The sequence below is a fragment of the Pantherophis guttatus genome, chromosome 2 (assembly GCF_059756535.1).
Source record: "Pantherophis guttatus breed Tessera chromosome 2, ASM5975653v1, whole genome shotgun sequence".
Taxonomy (NCBI): Eukaryota; Metazoa; Chordata; class Lepidosauria; order Squamata; family Colubridae; genus Pantherophis; species Pantherophis guttatus.
The window spans coordinates 264,825,250-264,851,362 of NC_142064.1; the positions used below are offsets into that span (position 1 = coordinate 264,825,250).

General features: G+C 43.6%; 2 protein-coding genes across 2 annotated transcripts in view; one reads left to right on the plus strand and one right to left on the minus strand.

Moving 5' to 3' along the window:
- LOC148115761 (uncharacterized) overlaps window positions 1-26,113 on the plus strand; it is a 321,967-nt gene that overhangs the window by 247,082 nt on the left and 48,772 nt on the right. The gene's annotated exons all lie outside the window — the stretch shown is intronic.
- On the minus strand, window positions 381-25,866 carry LOC132710900 (uncharacterized). Its single transcript, XM_087885241.1, has 2 exons — window positions 17,986-25,866; window positions 381-4,869 (listed from the first exon to the last, which is right to left on the minus strand). The coding sequence occupies exons 1-2, from the start codon at window positions 18,854-18,856 to the stop codon at window positions 2,921-2,923; spliced, it is 2,820 nt and encodes a 939-aa protein (XP_087741367.1). The 5' UTR covers window positions 18,857-25,866; the 3' UTR covers window positions 381-2,920.

The window sequence follows — 26,113 nt, forward strand, 5'->3', positions numbered from 1 at the left end:
CTACAAATGATAGTATGTGTGCGCTCCTGTTGTACATCTGCTGTGGGGTATGAGATCCCTGGGAAGCAAGCAATGAAAAACATGGCTTGCTGGTCCCGTCTCATTCCTTGGGATCCCACCTGGCCCAATAAATCCTTATGTGGGATTCAACCATGAGGATCTGGTTACTGCTTGCTACCTGTACATTGAGAAAATCTCCCTGTTCCTACGAGCAATGTGGAAGGGAAATGTTGGACTGGATTTCTTTGAGGAATGGACTTCAGGCCAGGATCCGTTTCTAAGGAAGTTTTTATTCTGGTCAACTGAGCAGAGATAATTTCTATATAAGAATGTGTGATGACAATTTCTCAACAGAGAAAAAGGAGGAAGGTGCAATTATATTTTTCTTTTTTCGATTCCTTTCCTGCTTCTCTGTATCCATTCTTTGTTTTTGTTTGATTTATATATTTTATTAGATTAAATTTTCTAATTAAAAAAAGGAATGTGTATCAAACAAAGAGTCAGTCTTGATGCCTGGCCTTGCAGTTTCCTTGGCAAGGATTTTGTATATTTTATTAGATTAATATATTGAATTTAAAAAAGGAATGGGTATCAAACAAAGTGATACATTGTTGCATGAACATCTGTATTACCAATCTTTTTTCCAGCCCTTGGAAATGCCTTTTGGAAACATTGCTCTTACCATATACAGGCAGTCATCTCCTCTTGTTAAATCCCCTTTTCCAGCCCTGCTGGGTATGTGACTTTCTCACTTTGACCTAATGGAGACTTCTGTGTATGCAAAGTTACAGACGCACAAGGCATTTAGCATGGGTGTGCTTGGAAGCATCTCTGGGCAGCAGGAATGAAGCTGGCTCCCTTTGAGCCTCTGACCCACTGATTCTCCTGGGTCTTAAATCCTTGGCAGACACAGCAAATCAGTCATAAAGTTTGGGGGATGTAGAGAGGTTTTGATCTCCACTGAGTCACACCTAAGAAAGTGCAAAATCTATACATCAGCTTTCTGCAAAATATTGCCCTCCAAGTCTTTTGCCCAAACTGTTTGGGAATAATAAAGCTAACTCCTGTGGAGATTGGGAAGGCTGCTCAGAGCAAGTCTTCCGCCAAGTGAGATTTAGGCTCTGCAAGGATGCAGACAGAAAGAATCTCTCCTATCTAGATGTGGTTTGGAAGGTGGGTGTTATTGTTATTGTTCCAGGTTTCATTATTCCATTCATAGGATGAAGCTGGATATAATTTAGCAGCTGTGCATACAAACAAGAACTTCATAAATATTTATGGCACAACACGTCCCTAATCTTGGGAAGCTAAGTAGGTCAGGCTTCACTCTCCAAAGTTGCAAAAGTAGGTTTTGGGGAGTTATCCTGCACTCCCGTTTCTCTGCAGTTTCCTTGGCAAGGTTTTTTGTAAGCAGATTTCCCCTCAAAGACCTGAGAGGACGGGACAGGCCAAGGCCTCTGAGATGGCTTTGTGCCTAAAGCAGGACCGGAAATGAGCGTCTCTCAGGCTGTAGCCTGGTGACCACCAAACTGAGCTTTCTTCCTCCCCAAAAAATCTATCCATGCAGCTGTTCCTGCTACTCCAGCCCTAAATTCAAGGCTTCAGTTTTCAAGATCCAGTATCTTCCAAATATAACACCTACTTTCCACCTTTCAATCCAAGCTTCAAAGTTTGATTCTGAGGAAATGGACTGTTCATCTGAGTAGGGACTTATGGCTTTTGACCTCGCTCTATAGACCATCCCCTCTGACTCTTAGATTGGCTTTATTTAATTTTGCTTGATTATCTACTGTACAACTTTTTTCTCACATCTCCCCACCAAGGGGGGAGAACCACAAAAGTATCAGTCCCTTGGTGCTGCTCTCAGGCCCCAGCTGTCAAGTCTTAACAAGGAGGCCCCTAAAAACAAAGGAGATCACAGCAGGAGTTGTGAATAAACCTGGAGACCCTGTGCTGAAAACCACAATCCCTTTTCTCCTCAACTATTTCTACAGCTCTTCTTCATGAAGGTCACCTGCAGGGCAGAACAGCCTTTACATCTGAAATTTTACACTGGTTTTGTCACTGCCCCAAACTCCCCCAAAATATTTGCTATTTATGTGGTTTCTTCCACTTGCGTGCCTCATTCTTGACACAATCTGAACAGACATGCTTCGTGCGCTGAATTCCTGGAACAGTTAGGAAAAGATGAACTTTGAATCCCTCCACTCTACGCTCACTTTCTCCTCATAAGAGCCATGGTGGCGCAGTTTGGCAGCTCAATTCCCACCGGCTCAAGGTTGACTTGGCTTTCTATCCTTCCGAGGTCGGTAAAATGAGGACCCAGATGGTTGGGGGCAATATGCTGACTATGTAAACCACTTGAGAGGGCTATAAAGCACTGTGAAGCAGTAAATAAGTCAAGGTGCTATTTCTATTATATGAGGAGCCACAATCTCTAACTATAGTCTGAGTGCTCCTATCCCAAAGAGATGCTGGCTGGGGGAATTCTGGGGCTGAAAATCTCGGGGGCACCCAGGGAGAAAAAGGCTGGGACTATGCCTGTGGCATTTCTATCATCTACCATGATAAAAATGCAAAGAACACTCCCAAAAAGATTTTTACATAATTGCACAATTTCTGCAAAAATAAATATTCAGCAACTTCTGCTGCTGATGGCCAGATAGCCTTTATCAAACTAGTATGTTCTAATTTTTTCTTTCTTCCTTTCTGACTAATATCATGACATATTTGCCTACAAAAAATCAGGCAAATTCTTTGTAGTCAAATTAAATAGTCAATTTCTCAGCTGGACTTACAATGTGACATTAGAAATGAAATTCAAACTCTGTCTACACTCATTACTTTGGGCCTCATGTGGATTTTCTTGTGTACGATAAGGTTGGAAGGTTTCCTGAAGCATCATGCACACTCGGGGCACTTAAATGGTTTTTCCCCTGTGTGTATGATTTAGAAGGCTATCCTTAGTACTGAAATCTTTCCCACAGTCTGGACACTCATATGGTTTCTCTCCTGTGTGAGTTCTCCGGTGTCTAACCAAGCTAGAATTTTCACTGAAAGATTTCCCACAATCAGGACATTCAAATGGTTTCTCTCCTGTGTGAATCCTCTGGTGTCTAACCCAGCTGGAATTATCACTGAAACATTTCCCACAATCAGGACATTCAAAGGGTTTCTCTCCTGTGTGAGTTCTCTGGTGTCTAATCCAGCTGGAATTATCACTGAAACATTTCCCACAATCAGGACATTCAAAGGGTTTCTCTCCTGTATGAATCCTCTGGTGTTTAACGAGGCTGGAAATCTGACGGAAACTTTTCCCACAATCAGGACATTCAAAGGGTTTCACTCCTGTGTGAATCCTTTGGTGTTGAACCAGGCTGGAATTCTGACTGAAACATTTCCCACAGTCAGGACATTCAAAGGGTTTCTCTCCTGTGTGAATCCTCTGGTGGCCAATGAGGGTGGAATTCCGACTGAAACTTTTCCCACAGTCAGGACATTCAAAGGGTTTCTCTCCTGTGTGAGTCCTCTGGTGTTGAACCAAGCTGGAATCATCACTGAAACATTTCCCACAATCAGGACATTCAAAGGGTTTCACTCCTGTGTGAATCCTCTGGTGTTTAACCAGGCTGGAATTCTGACTGAAACTTTTCCCACAATCAGGACATTCAAAGGGTTTCACTCCTGTGTGAATCCTCTGGTGGCCAATAAGGTTGGAATATTGACTGAAACTTTTCCCACAGTCAGGACATTCAAAGGGTTTCTCTCCTGTGTGAATCCTCTGGTGGCCAATGAGGTTGGAATTCCGACTGAAACTTTTCCCACAGTCAGGACATTCAAAGGGTTTCACTCCTGTGTGAATCCTCTGGTGTTTAACCAGGCTGGAATTCCGACTGAAACTTTTCCTGCAATCAGGACATTCAAAGGGTTTCTCTCCTGTGTGAATCCTCTGGTGTTTAACCAGGATGCAATTCTGACTGAAACGTTTCCCACAATCAGGACATTCAAAGGGTTTCACTCCTGTGTGAATCCTCTGGTGGCCAATGAGGTTGCAATTTTGACTGAAACTTTTCCCACAGTCAGGACATTCAAAGGGTTTCTCTCCTGTGTGAATCCTCTGGTGGCCAATGAGGTTGGAATTTTGACTGAAACTTTTCCCACAGTCAGGACATTCAAAGGGTTTCTCTCCTGTGTGAATCCTCTGGTGTTGAACCAAGCTGGAATTCTGAACGAAACATTTCCCACAATCAGGACATTCAAATGGTTTCTCTCCTGTGTGAGTTCTCTGGTGTTTAACCAGGCTGGAATTATCACTGAAACATTTCCCACAATCAGGACATTCAAAGGGTTTCACTCCTGTGTGAATCCTCTGGTGTTTAACCAGGCTGGAATTCTGACTGAAACATTTCCCACAATCAGGACATTCAAAGGGTTTCTCTCCTGTGTGAATCCTCTGGTGGCCAATGAGGTTGGAATTTTGACTGAAACTTTTCCCACAATCAGGACATTCAAATGGTTTCTCTCCTGTGTGAGTCCTCTGGTGGCCAATGAGGTTGGAATTTTGACTGAAACATTTCCCACAATCAGGACATTCAAATGGTTTCTCTCCTGTGTGAGTCCTCTGGTGTGTCACCAGGTTGTAATTGTTACTGAAACATTTCTCACAATTAGGACATTCAAACAGTTTCTCCTTGATGTGAGTCCACGTTGCCATGCTTGCTAAAGCATTTACCGCATTGGGAACATTTGTAGGGCTTCTCTCTTGTGTGGGGCCTTCCATGAAGGAAAATGAACTTGTTCTGACCAAAGCTTTTGCCACATTCAGAGTATTTGTATGGTTTTTCTCCAGTCTGGATCCCCTCTGGCATAATCAGCTGTGATTTGCAAGTTGTATCTTTCCCAGAACAGAAACGTCTATGGAGCTTTTCCACAACTAATATTCTTGAGGTAGTCAAAAATATGGATAATCCCTTTAGTGCTGCTTTGATTTATTGGTGATTTTCTTCCTCCCAGAGCGAGGCCTTCAACACTGTCTGCTCTACGTGGCTTCCTCCCCAGTTACTTCCAGATATTTCCCTCTTTTCCTGAATGGAAAAACAATCTCCCTTGACTTTTCATGCAACGTATGCTTTAATTTCACACTCTATTTTTCCAGTTAGAAATCTCTTCTTGATTTTCTCTCATTTCTCTCTCACCTGCTGGGGGACTCTCTGAAGGAAATGGAAAATATTTTGATTTCTGGACTGACTTGTTTTGCTATTCAAAGTTGTTTGTTATCCTCAGTTGTCCAGAGTGCTCATTGCCATCTTCTTTGTCTATAAGATTCAAATAAAAGTGTATCTTTAATTGTGCATAAAATGGTTGCAGAAGATGAGAAAAGAAGAAAAAAGTTTACATTATAATGAAAAAGCAAACATGCCACAATGCTCCAATAACCTCTTACATTGATCATGATTCAATTGACACATGGAAGACCACCCAGATCCAAGTTTGAATATCCATTCAATGATTCTAATTCGATTGTTGACTTCAGTCAATCACAAATTCTTAGCAATGCAAAGGGTTGTTTTCAAATACAATCAATTGAAAAAGAAACTACACCTGCTTTGATTTCTTGTGGTTTTACTTATCAGGGTATCATAAACATCATCGCAACAGAACAGAAGAGAATAACAGAATTGGAAGGGACCTTGGAGGTCTTCTAATCCAGCCTCTGCTCAAGCAGGACACCCTATATCATTTCAGACAAATGGCTGTCTCATCTCTTCTGAAAAGCCTCCAGTGATGGAGCACCACAACTTCTGAAGGCCAGCTGTTCTGCTGGTTAATTGTTCTCACCATTAGGAAATTTCTCACTGCTTCCATAGTATAAAGAGGGGAAGTAGCAGCCACGTACTGCTAATAAAATGCCCTTGATCAATTGATCATCAGCAAGTATGATTACATCTATCTCTGACACTGAGTTGTGTGTTAACACACAACAAACCTCAATGAACTGAAGCAATGTTGTAAAAAAGCCTGGGCCAAAATTCCTCCACAACACTGCAAGAGACTGATAAAGTCACCCAGAAAAGAATTACTTCTAGTTGTTGCTGTTAAAGGTGGTTCTACAAATTATTGAATCATACATTTTTCATACATGACTTCACCGTTTTGGCTTCCTTTTTATAAAATAAATGATGATCTGATGTAATATTTCATGTGTTGTTGTTCATCTACGATTGTATTTACCTACTATTAAGAACTTCTAAGGACCAATTGATTTTTACTATGCCTTGATACGTAAAATCATAAAAGTCAAGGAGAGTATATTTTATTTTTCACATGACTGTTTATCTGGAGGTCCTGGGGATAGATTATATATTTGCAGGTATGTACATTCAGAAATAAAAATATACACACCTACAATATGAAGATAATTCATGTCTTTGAAGACTGAAAGACATCTGAAACCTTCTGAGCTATTGTTAATCAGGAATTGGATGAATTGGATGATTGCTCATATGTTGAGATGGCAAGGCTGAAGTTCAGGCCTCAAAAGGCTTTTGAAGCCATGGAAAATTTCATAGGAAACACTAGCCTATGGGTCAGGCACGTGACCAAAACCACAGAAGGCAAACTTGACTATTTTTATTATTTCTATACTTCTATATCTTATCTGTCATGTGCCAACTGCCTCTTATGTAATGAAGCGAAAGCAAAGAAATGTATAAATATCTGCCTTTCACTACGCTCAGGGTTCCTTCCTTCTTAGGAGGATGAAGAAATGCATTGGCTTATCAACACACACACACACACACACACACACTTGGACTCTGTCTCTTATTTCACTGAGCCATATCTATCAATCGCAGTTATGTCACGGTAAGGTTGGTGGCCAATAAATTTTATAAATAAATACACCTGAACAGTTCAAACATTCAATAGCTATTTTTTAAAAAGTGCTGGGTTAAGCACAGTGGAGCCTGGGGGGGCACCAATAGGAAACACATACTTGTTAGCTAGAAATGGAAGTAGAACAAAACAAGAACAACCCAAAAAAGACCAGAGGCAAATAAATCCGATCTTGTTGCCCAGAAAACATCAGGTCCATAAGAGAAGAATTGAGTTGGGGGGACCTTGGAGGTCTTCTAGTCCATCCCCTGTTCAGGCAGGAGACCCTATTCCGTCCAGAACAAATGGCTGCCCAATCTCCCCTCAAAACCCTCCAGTGATGGGAGCAGCCACAACCTCTGGAGGGAAGCCATTCCCAAAGAACCAACCTCCACTTGAAAGAGGCTTTTTCAAGCTTCCCACCAGCAGAAATTGCAGCCCCCGGTTTCCCAGCCTGCAGCACCAGTGGGCTTCCATTTGGGGAGGGAAGGAACCTGCAGCAGCCGCAGCTGAGAGGCTTCAGCCCAGTTGCTTCTCCGCTTCCAGCCCAAGTTGCTCCCGGACTCTCCTCCCACCTGCTGCCCTCCACTCACCTGCCAGCTGCTGCTCCGACCATGGAAACAGCACAAAAGCCGCTCTGCACACCAACTTTCTCCCATCAGCCATCCGGAAGAGGAAGTTCCTCTGCGCCTCTCCTCTCCTCTCCTCCCAGCCTTTCTACCAATGCAGTGTTGATGGCTTTCTAGGCACAGATCTTGCCTGACCGCCATCTAGGGACAGGAGGTGGAAAAACACGCTTCTCCAATCTCCATCAAGGTTTAGATGTTTCCAGTGATTACATTGCAGCAGGTACAAGGGTGGGTTCTAATTTTTTTTACTACCTGTTCTGTGGGCGTGGCTTATTTTGTGGGCATGGCCTGGAGGTCATGTGACAGGGTGGGCATGGCTATGTGTATAGGGACTACTCAGAGCGCTGAAAAAAGTCATTTCTGACGGGTCCTAGCATTTTTGATTGGTCCTCACACTTATGACCATCCTCACATTTATGCCCATGCAGCATTATTAACAACCATGTCACTCATTTCACAAGTGCTTCTCTTCACCATGGTGATAAGATAGGGCAAAAAATATAAAATGTGAGGACAGTCGTAAATTCGAGGACTGGTCAAAAGTGCGAGGACCAGTCAAAAATAACTTTTTCAGCCCACTGAGTAGTCCATATGCATAAAAGGATACAGCAATAGAGAGGGATGAAGGAAGGGAAATTAGAGTAGGAGTGAGGGTAAGAGAGGGAGGAAGAGAGAAGGAGAAGGAGAAAGGAAGAGGAAGTAGGGAGGAGAAGAAGAGGGGGAGAAAGAAAGTAAGAAGGAAAGAAAAGAGAGAGGTGGTAGGTTTGAGGAGAAAAATTGCTGTACAATAAAAAAGGGAAAGGGAAGAAAGCCAACCCCAAACAAATATAAAGATATTAAGATAAAGAATGAATTGGTAAATTTTAAAGAATAAAAGAGAACAAATATGAATAAATAGCAATAATTAGAAACACACATACAAATATACAATGTATTTTCTTTGAACCTTGAGCCTTGGAGAGATTCGAACCAGCAGTAAATTGCAGGCAGCTGTGTTAATAACAGGGTGCTTTAAACCACTGTAGTACCAAGGCTCTTAAATTAACAAATTTACAATTTCTTTATTTCCTTTTTGCCATATTTATTCCTCATCTATTTTTTTAAAAAACCAATATTACCCTTCATCCTCATCTTTAATCTTAATCAAATTCAATTTTTCCCTTCTATTCTATATTATAACCCTTCCCATTGTCATCTATTTTTATATCCATCCTCACATTGGTTAATTATGTAATTATGTAATACAGTTGTTTAATACAAATTCAACATTTTAATATAAATCAATTAGTTATATAACTACCTTTTTTTTATATTAATCAATATGAACATGAATATTCCAATTATTTCCATGCAATCCAATTTCTTACAAATCAATTAATTATATTTACCAATAATAATAAACCAAATAATTTCCCCCATATATTCCTCCAAACCACAACTTAACCATTTCTGCTTTCAACACAATATACAATTAATAGTATCTCAATTATTACAATTCCCTAGTTAAATAGAGCTTTTTTTCTTTTGTATTTTAAAATCTTGAACTCTTCTCTTTTGTCCTAAATTTCCCATTGTTTGCAGTTTTGCACCTACCTTTTTTGGTGAGGAAAAAGAAAAAGAAATCTCTCTCTGCCTCATTTTGTCACCTTGCAGCAAACATCCTGCTTTACTTTCAGTTTTGTTTTTTCAGCATAGCTAGGGGGAAAAAAATCTGCTCCAGCACTCTGCAGCTAGCAACAGAGCCCTGCCTACCTAAAACAGATGAGAGCAAATCAGCTGAGAGTCAGGAGGCTGACCTAATCAACTTGTACTAATTAACCTATGCTGAAGCTGTAAGGGACTGTTTTTTCTATTTTTGCAGGCACCAGTCTACTCATTTGTTTTCTTTCAACACTGATCAGCTTTGAAGCCCCGCAGCAAGAGTTTAAACAGTTTTTTTCCCTCTAGCCATCAGCTGGGACTCAGGAGGCACTAATAGATTGGGAGTGGGCAGGGTAAGCGAATGGTGACCGGGCCGGGAAACGGTTCGGGGGCGTGGCCAGCCAATCTTATTATCGGTTCTCCGAACTATTAAATTTTTTTACTACCGGTTCTTGCGAACTGGTGTAAACCGGGAGCAACTCACCACTGAGCAGGTAGTTTTCGACTCCTAGCAACCGACCTTTGCAACTGAGCCAAGTGAAAAAGTGAAATGTGATGCTACTTAGCTTCGTTTTTGGTGCCTTTGGGGCAATCTTGATGGCTGGCCTTGGCAAGGGTTTTTGGAAGTGGTTCCCTCCTTTTCCTGCTCCAAGGGCTGAGAGGACTGGCCAAAGTTGAACAGATGGTTTTGCCTTCAGGTGGGACTGGAACTGAGCATTTCTCTGTCTCTAACCTGGTGCCTTCACCAGTACACCAAACTGGAACTTCTTCCTCCTCACAAAACATACCCATTGATCTGTTCCTGCTGTGCCCACAAGCCAATTCAAGGCTGCAGCTGTCAAGATCAATCAGGACAGAGTTGGAAGGAACCATGGAGGTCTTCTGTTCCAACCCCCTACTCAAGCAGGAGACTCTATACCCATGATGGCGAACCTATGGCACCGCGCGCATACGCCGGCTCAGTTCTGGGGCGTACGTGCACACCGGCCAGTGATTTTCGGGCCTTCTGGGCGCACCAGAAGTAGAGAAACAGGCTGTTTCCTGCCTCTGGAGGGCCTGGGGGGGTGGGGAAGGCCCGTTTTTCTTTCTTACCTGGCTCCAGATCCTCTCTATGCATCTGGGGAGGGCGAAAACAGCCTTCCCCACTCCCTTGGATGCCTGAAAGGCTCCATTTCCTGACTCCCGGTGGGACAGGAAGTGACACTTTTTGCTGTCCCCAGCCTCCAGAGATTCCTAGAGAGGCTCCTAGAGACTCCTAGAGAGGATGGGGACAGCAAAAAATGTCACTTCCTATCCCATCGGGAGTTGGGAAATGGGCTGTTTCAGGCCTTTGGAGGGCCTACGAGAGAGGAGAAAGGCAGGTTTTGCCCTTCGGAAATAAATAGAGGGGATCTAGAACCAGGTAAGAAAGAAAAATGGGCCTACCAGGCCATCATGTGCCAGGAGCGGGAGGGGGGAGGGGGTTGCGCGCGCATGCACATGAGCACGTGCGTGCGCAACCCTCCTCGCCCCCCCGTCTCCTGACACACGATGGCAAAAAGGTTAGCCATCAGTGCTCTATACCATTTCAGACAAGTGACTATCCAATCTATTTTTTAAAACTTCCAGTGATGAAGCACCCACAACTTCTGAAGGCAAGCTGAAGGCGCTTATTAATTCACACTGTAAGTTTCCAGGTTGCTTCTCTCCTTCCTTAGTTCCCATCCATTGTTCCATGTCTTGCCTTCTAGTGTTTAGGAAGATAACTTGACACCTTCCTCTTTGTGGCAGCCACTCAAATATTGGAAGACTGCTATCATGCCTCCCCTTGTCCTTTTCTTTTCTTTTTTTTTTTTTTTTTTTTTTTTGAATTTGAATTTGATTGTCCTTTTCATTAGACTAGACGAGGGGTGTCAAACTCAAGGGCTGGTGGCCGGATGCAGCCCTCCCGAGCTCAGTTTTTCCTGGCAGAGGTTTGCAGGAAGCCATCGCAACCAAAAACAGCTCGGGAGCCAGTTTTCTCTGGCAGAGCGCTTGGGCCACCAGAGGTGCCCCCAACGTGAGTGATATCGATCTGGCCACGCCCAACCTGGCCATGCCCACTCCGGCCCCCAGAGGTCAAACATAACCCTGATGTGGGCCTCAATGAAATCGAGTTTGACACCCCTGGACTAGACATACCCAATTTGTGTAACTGTTCTTTGTATGTTTTAGCTTCCAGTCCCCTAATCATCTTTGTTGCTCTTCTCTGCATGCTTTCCAGGGTCCCAATATCTTTTTATATTGTGGTGACTAGAATTGGATGCAGTATTCCAAGTGCATTTTAGGTAAGAAAAACCAAAAGTACACATATAAACTGGGGGAAACCAGGCTTAATAGCAGTGACTGTGAGAGGAATCTTAGAGTCTCAGCTGAATATGAGCTAGCAGTGTGCAGCGGCAGCTAAAAAAGCCAATGCAATCCTAAATTGCATTAACAGAGGGATGCAATCAAGATCAAGTGAGGTACCACTCTATAAAGCCTTAGTAAGACCACACCTAGAGTATTGCATCCAGTTTTGGTCACCACACTATAAAAAAGATGTTGAGACCAGGGGTGGGTTCTAAAAATTTTTACTACCAGTTCTGTGGGCATGGCTTATTTTGTGGGCGTGGCTTGGTGGAGGGGTGGGCGTGGCCAACTTTTTTTTTTTTTAACTTTTAAAAGTATTTTTTCTAAAACTTTAAGAAAGGTTGCAGAAAACAATGCTTTGAAAAACCTCTGTCGATCAGGCAACTCAGCTGGGATCGTCAGAGGCTTTTTAAAACACTTTTTTTTACCACCTCTTCGGCGGAAGAGTTTGTAGAAAAAATGCTTTTAAAAGTAAAAAAAAAAAAAAGCCTCTGATGAGGTGGGTGGGGTAAGTGAGCAGCGACCAGGTCGGGGGCATGGCCAGCCAGTGTTATTACTGGTTCTCAGAACAACTACAAATTTTTACTACCAGTTCTTGCGAATCGGGAGCAATTCACCACTAGTTGAGACTCTAGAAAAAGTGCAGAGGGGAGCAACCAGGATGATTAGGGGACTGGAGACTAAAACATATGAGGAACGGTTTCAGGAACTGGGCATGGCGAGTCTAGTGAAGAGAAGGAGCAGGGGAGACATGATAGCAGTCTTCCAATATTTGAGGGGCTGCTACAGAGAGGAGGGGGTCAAGCTATTTTCCAAAACACCTGAAGGCCAGACAAGGAATAATGGATGGAAACTGACCAAAGAGAGATTCAACCTAGAAATGAGGAGGAACTTTCTGACAGTGAGAACAATCAACCAATGGAACAGCTTGCCTTCGGAAGTTGTGGCAGCTTCATCACTCGAGAGTTTCAAGAAAAGATTGGACTGCCATTTGTCAGATATGGTATAGGGCCTCCTGCTTGAGCGGGGGGTTGGACTAGATGACCTATAAGGTCCCTTCCAACTCTGTTAATCTGATCTGATCTGATCTGAACTGTTGGCTCACATTTAAGTGACTATACACTACGACTCCAAAATCCCTCTCACAGTTATGGGAATTAAACCAGGTTTCACCTAGTTTATTTATACCTATGCAATTGGTTTTTCTTGTCTAAGTGTAAAACTTTATTTTTATATTTGTTGAATATCATTTTGTTAGATAGGGGCCACTATTCAAGTTCACATTTTTTTAGCTTGCCAAGAAGTGGGTTGTGATCTACTTAATCAAATGCTTTACTGAAAACTAAGTATACCATGTCCTCAGCATTTCTCTGGTCCACTAATTTAGTCACTTTGCCAAATAATAAAATAAGGTTTGTTTGGCATGATCTCTTTTTGATCAACCCAGGGGTGAAATGCTATCAGTTCACACCACTTTGGGCAAACCGGTAGGGATAAAAACTACCGGTTCAGGTGAACCACTTGTAATAAAAACTACCGGTTCCTCTGAACTGGTATTTCCGATGATCAGCTGTGCCACACGGCGAATCTAAATCACGCGACATAGCTGTTTCCCCCCCTCACTGTTCTACTTACCTTGTGAAGTCTTTTTCCGCGCGAAGTGTGCGTGTGATGCACCATGCGCATGCACAGGCAGTGAACCGGTGGCAATACACGGAGGATTTCACCACTGGATCAACCCATGTTGGCTAATGGTTATAACTTGTTTGCTTCTAGGTGTTCACAGATTTGTTGCTTGGATATGTTTTCCAAGATATTACCAGATATTAATGTCAGGCTGATTTGTCTGTAAATTCCTGCATGTTTTTTTCCTGTTTGAAGATGGAGACCCTATCAACTCTTTTCCAGTCCTCAGTTACAGGTAATCCTGAACTTACAACCACAATTGAGTCCAAAATTTATGTTAAGCGAAAAACTTGTTAAGTGAATTTTGCCCCATTTTATGACTTTTCTTGCCACATTTGTTAATGAATCATTGCCATTGTTAAATGAGTTACACTGTTGTTAAGTGAATCTGGTTTCCCCATTGAGTTTGGTTGACAGCATGTTACAAAAGGGGATCGCATGACTCCGGGACACTGCAACTGTCATAAATGTCAGTTGTCAAACATCTGAATGTAAATCACAAGACCAGGGGGATGCTACAACGGTCATAAGTGTGATAAATGATCATAAATCACTTTTTTCAGTGTCATTGTAACTACGGTCACCAAATTAACTATTGTAAGTTGAGGACTACCTCTAGTTCCCCCTTCTCCAAGGACTTTGAAACATACAGTATGTTACAATGGTTCTGAAATCACATTTATTAGTTCCAGTAAAATTCTGGCTGCAGTCCATCCCGACCCAGTGATTTGAATTTGTCTAGAGCCAGCAGGTGTTCTCTTACCTTATTTTTCCATATTTTAATTTGCATTCCTAATCTGGCACTTATGATTCTGTTTTTGATAAGTTGTGTCATGTTTTCTTTTTGGGTGAAAACACATGTAAAGTATCTTCTTTGTACCTTCTCCCCCCTTCTTATACTCCTGTGAATTAGGGAGGAGTCTGTCTGAGTCTCTTCTGAATAGGATCCATGTGCTGCGGACTTGGGAGATGTTTCCCCTTCACCTCTTTAGTAATGGAGTTTGCATATCTCCCAAGCAGGGGTGGGTTCTATTTACCTTTACTACCGGTTTGCAATGTGCAAAAGCTTCTGTGCAGACACAGATTGTCCATCATGACATCCGGGCAGATGGGCGGAGCCTCCCGCCGCTTTTACTACCGGTTCGCAGGAACCGGACCAAACCAGGAGCAACCCACCACTGCTCCCAAGGCCATTTTCTTCAGTCTGAGCATAGGGAGGGCATTGGATAGGGTGGATATTGTGCTGGGTTAAGAGCAGGGAGGTAGAGTTTGTGTTCTCCACTCAGTCATGGAAAGTCCCGTGATTATCCATACAGACCACTGAGTTACATTCACTAGGAAACCTCTAGAGATGCTCCTGGCCCAATAGTTGTAGAGAGCTTAAAGTCTTGTTGTAAGTAAACATTGACAACAAGCTGAACTGGGCCTGCATGGGCACAGGGGGAAGAATCAGACTGGAATTTCTGGACCAGTGGGTCAAAATCAGTAGTGGGTTTCAATTCTGTTCGCTAACGGTTCGCTTGTGCGCACGCAGGCTGCTTCTGTGCATATGCAGAGACGTCCGGGTGAGTGGAGCCTCTCGCTCTACCACTTTGCCTGATCTGGAGCAAACCGGTAGCAACCCACCACTGGTCAAAATGTTTATATTCCCTGACCGTATCTCACAGAGCGCATAGTTGCCCTGCTGACCTTGTAGGCAGGGAGAAATAATGAGATTATCAAAAATATTCCAACGTCATGCTGTACTCTATAGGGTGCTTGCCTGTTTCTACATCTTTCTAATGTAGTGGGCCAACAGTATATATAACCTGCGGTTCTGCTTTAGGTCAGGGCTGCTCAGAAAGCTGCCAATGCTTTGCTGGAATCCATTGTGCACAGTGATTGTTTGCATGCTTAATATATGTTGAATCTTCAAAGTGATTGGTTGCTTTAGATGAGGCATGTTTTGGCCACAATATTCCCTTACTTTATGCTTTTTTTTACCTCTCTTCTCCCCCATTGACTGCCAGGAAGTAATCAGGTTGCTCTCAGTGAGATGGGTGTGTCTGTGTGAGAGAGAGAGAGAGAGAGAGAGAGAGGAGAAAGGGAGAGGTAGGGAGGGCGGGAGAGAAAACACACTGAAGAAGGAAATGACAGTTTGTGTGTTGCTGTCAAGAAACCTGTAATAACTAATCCATTAAATCGCCAGGCATTGAGTGCCACTCCAAAAAGATTTGAGTAAACTTTTTTCTGCAGCATACTTGATGTCCTTCTTGCTTGCTTGTTGTTCTGGAAGGCTCCCACCAACAACAGTGTTTCCTCAGAGAAGTCACAGGGAATTTATAGGTGCAGGAGGAGGGAAGCAACTTTTGACTCCAATTCAAGAAGTTTGGTGGGTCCCTACAAACTATAGTGAGTCTGTATGTGTGTGCTCCTGTTGTACATCTGCTGTGGGGTATGAGATCCCTGGGAAGCAAGCTATGAAAAACATGGCTTGCTGGTCCTGTCTCATTCCTTGGGATCCCACCTGGCCCAATAAGTCCTTATGTGGGATTCAACCATGAGAATCTGGTTACTGCTTGCTACCTGTACATTGAGAAAATCTCCCTGTTCCTACGAGCAATGTGGAAGGGAAATGTTGAACTGGATTTCTCTTGAGGAATGGACTTCAGGTCAGGATCCGTTTCTAAGCAAGTTTTTATTTTGGTCAACTGAGCAGAGATAATTTCTATATGAGAATGTGTGATGACAATTTCTCAGCAGAGAAAAAGTAGGAAGGTGTAATTATATTTTTCTTTTTTTGATTCCTTTCCTGCTTCCCTGTATCCATTCTTTGTTTTTGTTTGATTTATATATTAGATTAAATTTTCTAATTAAAAAAAGGAATATGTATCAAACAAAGAGTCAGCCTTTTCCTTGGCAAGGATTTTGTATATTTTATTAGATTAATATATTGAATTTAAAAAAGGAATGGGTATCAAACAAAGAGTGGTACATTGTTGCATGAACATCTGTATTACCAATCTTTTTTCCAGCCCTTGGAAATGCCTTTTGGAAACATTGCTCTTACCATATACAGGCAGTCATCTCCTCTTGTTAAACCCCCTTTTCCAGCCCTGCTGGGTATGTGACTTTCTCACTTTGACCTAATGGAGACTTCTGTGTATGCAAAGTTACAGACGCACAAGGCATTTAGCATGGGTGTGCTTGGAAGCATCTCTGGGCAGCAGGAATGAAGCTGGCTCCCTTTGAGCCTCTGACCCACTGATTCTCCTGGGTCTTAAATCCTTGGCAGACACAGCAAATCAGTCATAAAGTTTGGGGGATGTAGAGAGGTTTTGATCTCCACTGAGTCACCCCTAAGAAAGTGCAGAAACCCATCAGCTTTCTGGAAAGTATTGCCCTCCAAGGCTTTTGCCCAAACTGTTTGGGAATAATAAAGCTAACTCCTGTGGAGATTGGGAAGGCTGCTCAGAGCAAGTCTTCCCCCAAGTGAGATTTAGGCTCTGCAAGGATGCAGACAGAAAGAATCTCTCCTATCTAGATGTGGTTTGGAAGGTGGGTGTTATTGTTCCAGGTTTCATTATTCTATTCATAGGATGAAGCTGGAAATAATTTAGCAGCTGTGCATACAAACAAGAACTTCATAAATATTTATGACACAACACGTCTTTAATCTTGGGAAGCTAAGTAGGTCAGGCTTCACTCTCCAAAGTTGCAAAAGTAGGTTTTGGGGAGTTATCCTGCACTCCCGTTTCTCTGCAGTTTCCTTGGCAAGATTTTTTGTAAGCAGATTTCCCTTCAAAGACCTGAGAGGACGGGAAAGGCCAAGGACTCTGAGATGGCTTTTCCCTTTTCTCCTCAACTATTTCTACAGCTCTTCTTCATGAAGGTCACCTGCAGGGCAGAACAGCCTTTACATCTGAAATTTTACACTGGTTTTGTCACTGCCCCAAACTCCCCCAAAATATTTGCTATTTATGTGGTTTCTTCCACTTGCGTGCCTCATTCTTGACACAATCTGAACAGACATGCTTCGTCCGCTGAATTCCTGGAACAGTTAGGAAAAGATGAACTTTGAATCCCTCCACTCTACGCTCACTTTCTCCTCATAAGAGCCATGGTGGCGCAGTTTGGCAACTCAATTCCCACCGGCTCAAGGCTGACTTGGCTTTCTATCCTTCCGAGGTCGGTAAAATGAGGACCCAGATTGTTGGGGGCAATATGCTGACTATGTAAACGACTTAGAGAGGGCTATAAAGCACTGTGAAGCGGTAAATAAGTCAAAGTGCTATTGCTATTATATGAGGAGCCACAATCTCTAACTATAGTCTGAGTGCTCCTATCCCAAAGAGATCCTGGCTGGGGGAATTCTGGGGCTGAAAATCTCAGGGGCACCCAGGGAGAAAAAGGCTGGGACTATGCCTGTGGCATTTCTATCATCTACCATGATAAAAATGCAAAGAACGCTCCCAAAAAGATTTTCACATAATTGCACAAATTCTGCAAAAATAAATATTCAGCAACTTCTGCTGCTGATGGCCAGATAGCATTTATCAAACTAGTATGTTCCAATTTTTTCTTTCTTCCTTTCTGACTAATATCATGACATATTTGCCTACAAAAAAATCAGGCAAATTCTTTGTAGTCAAATTAAATAGTCAATTTCTCAGCTGGACTTACAATGTGACATTAGAAATGAAATTCAAACTCTGTCTACACTCATTACTTTGGGCCTCATGTGGATTTTCTTGTGTACGATAAGGTTGGAAGGTTTCCTGAAGCATCATGCACACTCGGGGCACTTAAATGGTCTTTCCCCTGTGTGTATGATTTAGAAGGCTATCCTTAGTACTGAAATCTTTCCCACAGTCTGGACACTCATATGTTTTCTCTCCTGTGTGAGTTCTCCGGTGTCTAACCAAGCTAGAATTTTCACTGAAACGTTTTCCACAATCAGGACATTCAAATGGTTTCTCTCCTGTATGAGTCCTCTGGTGTCTAACCCAGCTGGAATTATCACTGAAACATTTCCCACAATCAGGACATTCAAAGGGTTTCTCTCCTGTGTGAGTTCTCTGGTGTCTCACCAGATGGAAATTTTGACCGAAACTTTTCCCACAATCAGGACATTCAAATGGTTTCTCTCCTGTATGAGTCCTCTGGTGTCTAACCCAGCCGGAATTATCACTGAAACCTTTCCCACAATCAGGACATTCAAAGGGTTTCTCTCCTGTGTGAGTCCTCTGATGAGTCACCAGGTTTGAATTCTGACTGAAACCTTTCCCACAATCAGGACATTCAAAGGGCCTTTCTCCTGTGTGAATCCTCTGATGTGTCACCAGGCTGGAATTGTCACTGAAACATTTCCCACAATCAGGACATTCAAAGGGCTTCTCTCCTGTGTGAGTCCTCTGATGAGTCACCAGGTGGGAATTTTGACTGAAACCTTTCCCACAATCAGGACATTCAAAGGGCCTTTCTCCTGTGTGAATCCTCTGGTGTCTCACCAAACCAGAATTCCGAATGAAACTTATTCCACAATCTGGACACTCATATGGTTTCTCTCCTGTGTGAGTCTTCTGGTGTATCACCATTTTGGAATTCTGACTGAAACATTTCCCACAGATAGCACATTCAAAGGGTTTATCTCCTTTATGAGTCCTCTGTTGTCTCATGAGTGGGAATTTCCAATGAAACTTTCACACAAATTGGACATTCGTATGTTTTCTATCTGGTATTCTATCTAATGTATCATCATGTCGCCATGTCACTAAAGTATTTACCACATTTGGAGCCCTTGTATTTCTTCTCTCCTGTCTGGGTCCTTCCATGAAGCACAAGGAAGCTGTTGTGACCAAAGCTTTTGCCACATTCAGAGTATTTGTATACCTTTTCTCCAGTCTGGATCCCCTCTGGCATAATCAGCTGTGATTTGCAAGTTGTATCTTTCCCAGAACAGAAACGTCTATGGAGCTTTTCCACAATTAACATTCTTGAGGAGGTGAAAAATATGGATGATCCCTTGTTTAGTGGTGCTTTAATTTACTGGTGATTTTCTTCCTCCCAGAGCGAGGCCTGTAACATTGTCTGCTTTACGTGGCTTCCTCCCCAGTAACTTCCAGATATTTCCCCCTTTTCCTGAATGGAAAAATAATCTCTCTTGACTTTTCATGTATCTTTGAGATCCACATACTTCCAACTAGAAATCTCTTCTTGATTTTCTCTCCTTTGTTTCTCTCCTGTTGGTGAAGGAAAAAAACTGTGTGGTTTTCTGAAGGAAATGGAAAATATTTTGATTTCTGGCTTAATTTTCTTTCCTTTTCAATGGTGCTTGTTATTATTAATTGTCCAGAGTACTCTCATTGCCATCTTCTTTGTCCATAAGATTCAAAGAAAAGTGTAACTTTAATTGCGTATAAAATGGTTGCAGAAGATGTGAAAAAGAGAAAAAAGTATACATTACAACAGATAAGCAAAAATGCCACAATATTACAATATCCTCTTACATTATTATTCATTTGACACATGGAAATACTACCGAGATCCAAGTTAAAATATCCATTCAAACATGAAATTCACTTGTTGACTTCAGTAAATCACAATTTCTTAGCACTGCAAAGGATTACTGTGTTTCCTAGAAAATAAGACCCGCCCAGAAAATAAGCGCTAGAATTTTTTAGCATATGCCTAATATAAGCTCTAGCCCAAAAATAAGCCCTAGTTAAGAGCCCTCCCACTCCATCGCAGCGTCTGTTTTTGTTTGCCCAGGGCCATGACCACCGCTGTGATGGGGTAGACAGCTGCGTGGCCTCTCCGGCAGGCCAGATCACGTACCTCCCCCCCACATGCCTCTGCCTGCTGCTGCCACAGCGGTGATGTGGCCTCAATGTCAAGAAAGCCAGGGCCGGAGGCAAGCAGAGGCTGCCTCTTTTCTATCCCTGCCCTGAATCGGGGAATCTGGCGGGTAGGCAGCACTGGCCAGAGCCTCAATAATCAGCTTCTCTCTCTCACCCTCACTCTGAAGCAGTGTCCGGAGGCAACCTGGACTGTCCCACAGGCTTTACCGGCTTTCTCTTCCTCTGCGAAAGAGTGGAAAGAAAGCCGGGTGTCCTGAGACATCCCACTCTGAGTCAACTCAAGTTTCACTCGGTGGGGGAGGAAGGCTTTGGAAACTGCCTTTTCATTGACATTCATCATCAATAATGTAATCTGTCCTTTTATTTTTTTTCAAAAAATGATTTGTATTTACCACGATTAGCCTCTTTGAACGCCAATGGGAAGGCGTGGTATGAATTCCATGCATGATCCACAGAAATACAGACACTCATGCCTTCAATGCTCACAGCCCTTCTTCACTTGGCGTGCACCACTGTTTTATGGGTGCATTCAACTTTGCAGCTCAACTAAACTCTTCAGTTGTGGCAGGCTGCAGTTCCCATCACCTTCAGGAAGACTTGTGATGAAAAAAATAAAGACATCCTCTGAAAATAAGCCCTTTGGGTCTTTTGGACTAAAAATAAATATAAGACCCAATATAATTTTCGGGGAAACAAGGTATCTTCAAATATACCTGGAAGTGCTAGGGATAGATTATACAATTGCAGATATAGGCATACAGAGAGAAATATAAATACACATACCTATAACAGTATGTATGTGGAAAATTGATGTCTTTCAAGCCTGAAAAAATGTTCCAAAAATGGTTACAGTCAAACCTCCTGAGCTAATTTTAAAGATGTGGGGGCTTTAAATGATGCTTAAAGCCTTTGCAGGATTTGAAGCACCAGTTTTGCCCATGGAAGTCCTGATCTCCAAGTAAGGACAGAAAATAATGTCCACAACCCCTCTGATGACATCCCAATTCATGTAGCCCCCAAAAAATGTTCAATCAATCAATTCCAACTTCTCACGGAAAAAAAAGATATTGCGAAGTTGGAATTGATTGACTGAACTTTTTTTTTAGTCCAACAAACTTGTTTCCCTGCACACGATGGCGAGAAGCGCGACAGAGAAACGCGATGGATGTGGAAATCAGGTTAGCAAAGAAATGCTTGGGGGAAGCAAGTGGCATCTGGGCAGTGGTGGGTGGGGCAAGCTCTGTAGTATGGCACTGCGCTGCAATGGGGAAACAGAGCAGCCATCGTGAGAGAAGTTGGGGCTTCTGCGCCCAGACCCGCTTGCCCCTTCCTTCCTTCCCTCCTTCGCTGCTGGCCATCACTCCATTCGGCTCCTTTGTGTGCAGGTGTCTGCTGGAAGGATTTGCCTTGTTGCCCCCTTGTGAGCACCGCGGTTGCTGCCCAGCTCCTTCACTGGCATGGCTGACGGGGAACCAAGATCTGGCTGACCGCAAAATGATCCTTTCTGAGACCAGCTCAACCTGCGGTTTTCGGAGTGCAGGGGCCGCGGGTCGCCCGTGGCCATAGGCAGAATCAGCTCTACATGGGCAGCATGTGCTAGGGGACCCAGGGGCTGCAGGGAGGGCTGGGGAGGGGAGAGCTGTATGAAGGCTCCACATGTATGAGAGATTGCTGCAAGTCAACTCCTCCCATGGGTGAGGTCTGCACTTTCAATGCCGTTGCTAACTGGACTAATCTGGCTATCTCCGAAAACAGTAAGGGCCGAGTTCAACAATTTCTTTAGAGGTTTTAAGACCACCAACGTTTTTACAGAAAGGCCCCTTCCCTCCTCCCCTGACTGCTAAAGAAGACACATCACACATTGCTGTGTGACGTTGTCAAGAGTATTGCCAGGATTGCTGTGACTATAAGATTAGTTACAAACTGCAAAGGGTCAATCAGGCCAATCTCCATCTTGCAATTAACTACAAGCCTTCCCCGCCCTAGTTAATTGCCCATTGACTCACTATATAAGTAGGAGCTTGTTGGCTGCCAAACAGATCCAGAGATCCTGATCCAGATCGAGATTCAGTTTAAGATTCAGCAAGCCAAGCCAAGCCAAGCCAAGCCAAGCCAAGCCAAGCCAAGCCAAGCCAAGCCAAGCCAAGCAGCCCGAAGAAGCCTGGACTCAGAGAGCTGAGTAAAGAGATAGAGCTGAAACAAAGTCACTGATTAATGCCTGAGCTAGAGCTGAAGCTCAGAGCCAGAGAGCCAGAGAGAAGGGAGAAGAAAGCTTGCCTTTGCTGAGCTGAGCATGCAAGCCAGCATATGCCTGCAAGCTAGCATCCGCTGTTGTCTCTTGAGCTGTGGTGGTTGCTGCTGCTGCTGCTGCTGAGGCCACGACCAAGAGGAAGAGCTGGAGAATTTCCCTGCTAGAAGCTTCAAAACACGATGCTGATTGGATCAACTCTACAGGTGATTTGACTCACAGAAGCCCTCTACAGGACTCCCTCATTCATCACTGCTGAGAAGCCTACAGCTGCCCCGCTTCCCACTGCCTCGATGATATATCGATCCTGAAACTACTTAGTGTTGTATTAGCTTTTTCCTTTCCCCTTGGAAAGGGTTAAGAGGACTGGTTTCAGTATTGCAGGAGAGGAATTTGGGGAGACAGCCTGGCTTCAGCTAATGAAGATAAGTGTTAGTTATTGAGGTGTTTTAAAGACATTAGTCCTTTTTAATGTTTTTAGTAAAGTATATTTTTACAAGACTCCTCTGTCAGTTTTATTTCAGCCCCAGTGTGTTTGCATGTGAACAGGTTCACGGTTCGTTGGGACAAACCTCAACCCCTCGTAACAGATGTGTTCCGAATGGCTGTATAAAACCTGTAATATTTTGGCAATGATTTTCTATTACTAACAGAAGAAAATACCAGTAACTGTAACCCTGTTACAGGACATCTGGGCGGTGGTGGGTGGGGCAAGCTCCGTGGCATTGCGCTGTGCTGTAATGGGGAAACAGGAAATGGAGAGGCTGACATGAGGGAAGGAGGCTGCTTTCCTTCTATCTTCTCCCTGCTCCTCCTTCCCTCATGCCGGCCGCTCCATTTCCCATTTCTCCATTGCAGCGCCGCGCCCAGCAGCTGGAAGACGGGGATGGGCCACCCCTTCTCCTTTTGGCCCACCGTATATAAGATGCCCCTCATTTTCAAGTAAAGATTTTTTTTTTTAAAGTAGCATCTTATACACAGAAAAGTACAGTATTTTTTAAAAAGAGCCGCATTAGTACAAGTACAGTTGAACCTGGTTAATACACAGAATAGGAAACACCATGGCAAGATATGGAAGTAAAACAACAAAAATCCAGTGGCGGATTCAGTCCAATCTTGTTGCCAAGAAAACAGTGTAATAGAATAGCAGAGTTGGAAGGGACCTTGGAGTTCTTCTAGTCCAATCCCCTGCTCAGGAAAGAGACCCTATACCCATGATGGCAAACCTATGGCACACATGCCACAGGTGGCACGCGGAGTTGTATCTGTGGGCACACAAGCATTGCCCTAGGTCAGCTCCAGCGCGCATGCGCATGCCGGCTAGCTGATTTTCAGGCCTTCTGGGCCCACCGGAAATTGGGGTACGGACTGTTTCCAGCCTCCGGAAGGCCTCCGGGTGGGGTGGGGAAGGCCGTTTTTGCCCTCCCCAGGCTCCAAGAAAGCCTCTGGAGCCTGGGGAGGGCGAAAAACGGGCCTACCAGGCCCACTGTGCCATCACATGTCAAAAGCGGGAGGAGCACGGGGGGGTCGCACACGCATTGAATTACGGGTGTGGGCACGCGCATGTGCAACCCTCCATGCTCCTCCCACTTTTGGCATGCGACAGCAAAAAGGTTAGTCATCACTGCCCTATAGCATTCCAGACAAATGGCTGTCCCGTCTTAAAACTTCCTGATGAACTAGATGACAACTTTGTCATCCAAAAGGTCTCCTATAGTGATCTAAAACCCACTCCAGCACAATACTAGGGAAAAAGAAAAATAAGAATTCTAAAAGAAGTGAGTCTTTCCGATAAATTGAAAGACAAAAGGATAATATCAGCACATAGCCTGAACCTACAAAAATGAAATCAGGAAAGCTACAGCTCAGAATGAACTAAGACCTCCCACAAATGAGAAAAATAATCTTTAGTAAGTTTCTTTCAAACATGTAAAATTCAAGAAAAAAGTCAAGGAAACAATTGGTCCACTAATGGGAGAAGATGACAAGGAAGTGACTGGCAGCAGGGAGAAAGTGGAGCTGCTTAGTTCATTCTTTGCATCTGTTCTCACGCAAAAAGAAAAAATAGCTCAACCCACCAAAAACAACTGTAAAAGACAGACTAGGAATACAAATTAAAATAGGCAAGAAAATGGTAAGAGAACATCTGTCCACTGTAGACAAGTTCTAATCACCAGGATCAGATTGATTACATCCTAGAGTTCTGAAGGAGCTGGCAGACATGATCTAAGAACCTTTGAACCATATCTTTCAAAGATCTTCGTGCACTGGGCCAGCAAAGATGACAGGCTCCAGATCCTCTGTAGCTGCTCTGCTCCTGCAGGCAGCTCTCTGTCTCCCACCACTGCCAGACAGCCTTGGGACTGCCTCAGCCTCTGGAATCTCCCCATAGGACAATCCTGGTTGTTGTTGTTGTTGTTCCTTCTCCCTCCTCCTCCTCCTCCCCCTCCCTGGGATTTGATAAAACTGTGACAATCAACTCTTTTTCCAGTCCACTGGTAGTTCCCAGGTGCTCAAGGATCTTTGAACGTTGTGGTTCCGAGATCAGGTCTGCCAGTTTCTTCAGAACTCTGGCATGTAATCAACCCAATGGATTACTACCCTTTTCTTCTCCTACATGTGGGGACGTCTGCCTCTCCCTAAGAGCCTTGGTGCACAGCCTTGGTGCACAGGTGAGGAGAGGAGACCAGAGGGATGGACAGAGGTCAGCAAAGCTGCTAGAGAGGAAGCAGCCCCACCCCTCCTCACAAGGAAAAGCTGAGGAAGGATGATTTAACCAGATGCTGATTAAAGGTGTGTGTTGGAAACAGCTGCTTGTTTTGAAGTCCACCTTCTCAGCTTTAATGGATCCTGTCTCTTGAACTTTGGACTATGGATTTGCTTGTGGACTTTGGACTTGACTCTCAGACTGTGCTTTTGTTGTTAGAACTCTGAACTTGTGGGTATTGTTACTTCCTTCTTTGCCTCATGGTCAGCTAAGACCTAATTTGTAGAGCAGGGGAATTCAGACTGGGGCTGAGGGCTGTGGCCGAGCTTCACTGGCACCATTGGTGGATCGTTTGACACTGTGATAAGTGAGCAATAAACAGACGCTATTAAACCCTGCCTTGCCACCATGACTTGGGTCAGAACACTGATGTAGTTTCCATCTTCAAAAAAGGGGAAAATGGATTCGCAAAACTACAGACCAATCAGCCTGACACAGGGGTGAAATGTAAAATCTGTTACTACCAGTTCTGTGGGCGTGGCTTGGTGGTGGTGGGGGTAATGTGACTGGGTGGGCGTGGCCAACTTTAAAAAAAAAAACTTTTCAAAGCATTTTTTCTAATGCTTTGAAAAGCCTCTCTGCCAATCAGGAACTCAGATGGGATTGTCAAGAGAGGCTCTTTAAAAAATGCCTCTCTGCCGATCAGGGAACTCAGCTGGGAACGTCAGAGACTTTTCAAAGCATTTTTTTTACCACCTCTTTGGCCAAGAGGTTGCAGAAAAATATGCTTTGAAAAGCCTCTATTGATCCCAGCTGAGCTGTGCGATCATCAGAGGCTTTTTTTTTTTACTTTTAAAAGCATTTTTTCATCGGAAGAGGTTGTAGAAAAAATGCTCTGTAGAAAAAAGCCTCTGATGATCGTGCGGCTCCGCTAGGCATGGGGGGGGGCAGTGATTTTTGCTACCGGATCTCCGAACCACCCGCCACCATTGCTACCGGATCGGGTGATCCGGTCCGAACTGGGAGCATTTCACCCCGGCCTGACATCAATGCCTGAAAAGATCCTAGAAATCAAGCAACAGATCTGCAAACAACTAGATGCAAGCAAACTTATAACCAG

What these genes read in the sequence shown, in the direction of transcription:
- LOC132710900 (XM_087885241.1), bottom strand. Translation starts at nt 18,856, where the DNA reads ATGAGACAACAGAGGACTCATAAAGGAGATAAACCCTTTGAATGTGCT. An exon ending in ACACAGGGGAAAGACCATTT is followed by an intron (nt 4,870 to 17,985) that starts AAGTGCCCCGAG and finishes ATCACAGCTGAT; the next exon opens with TATGCCAGAGGGGATCCAGA.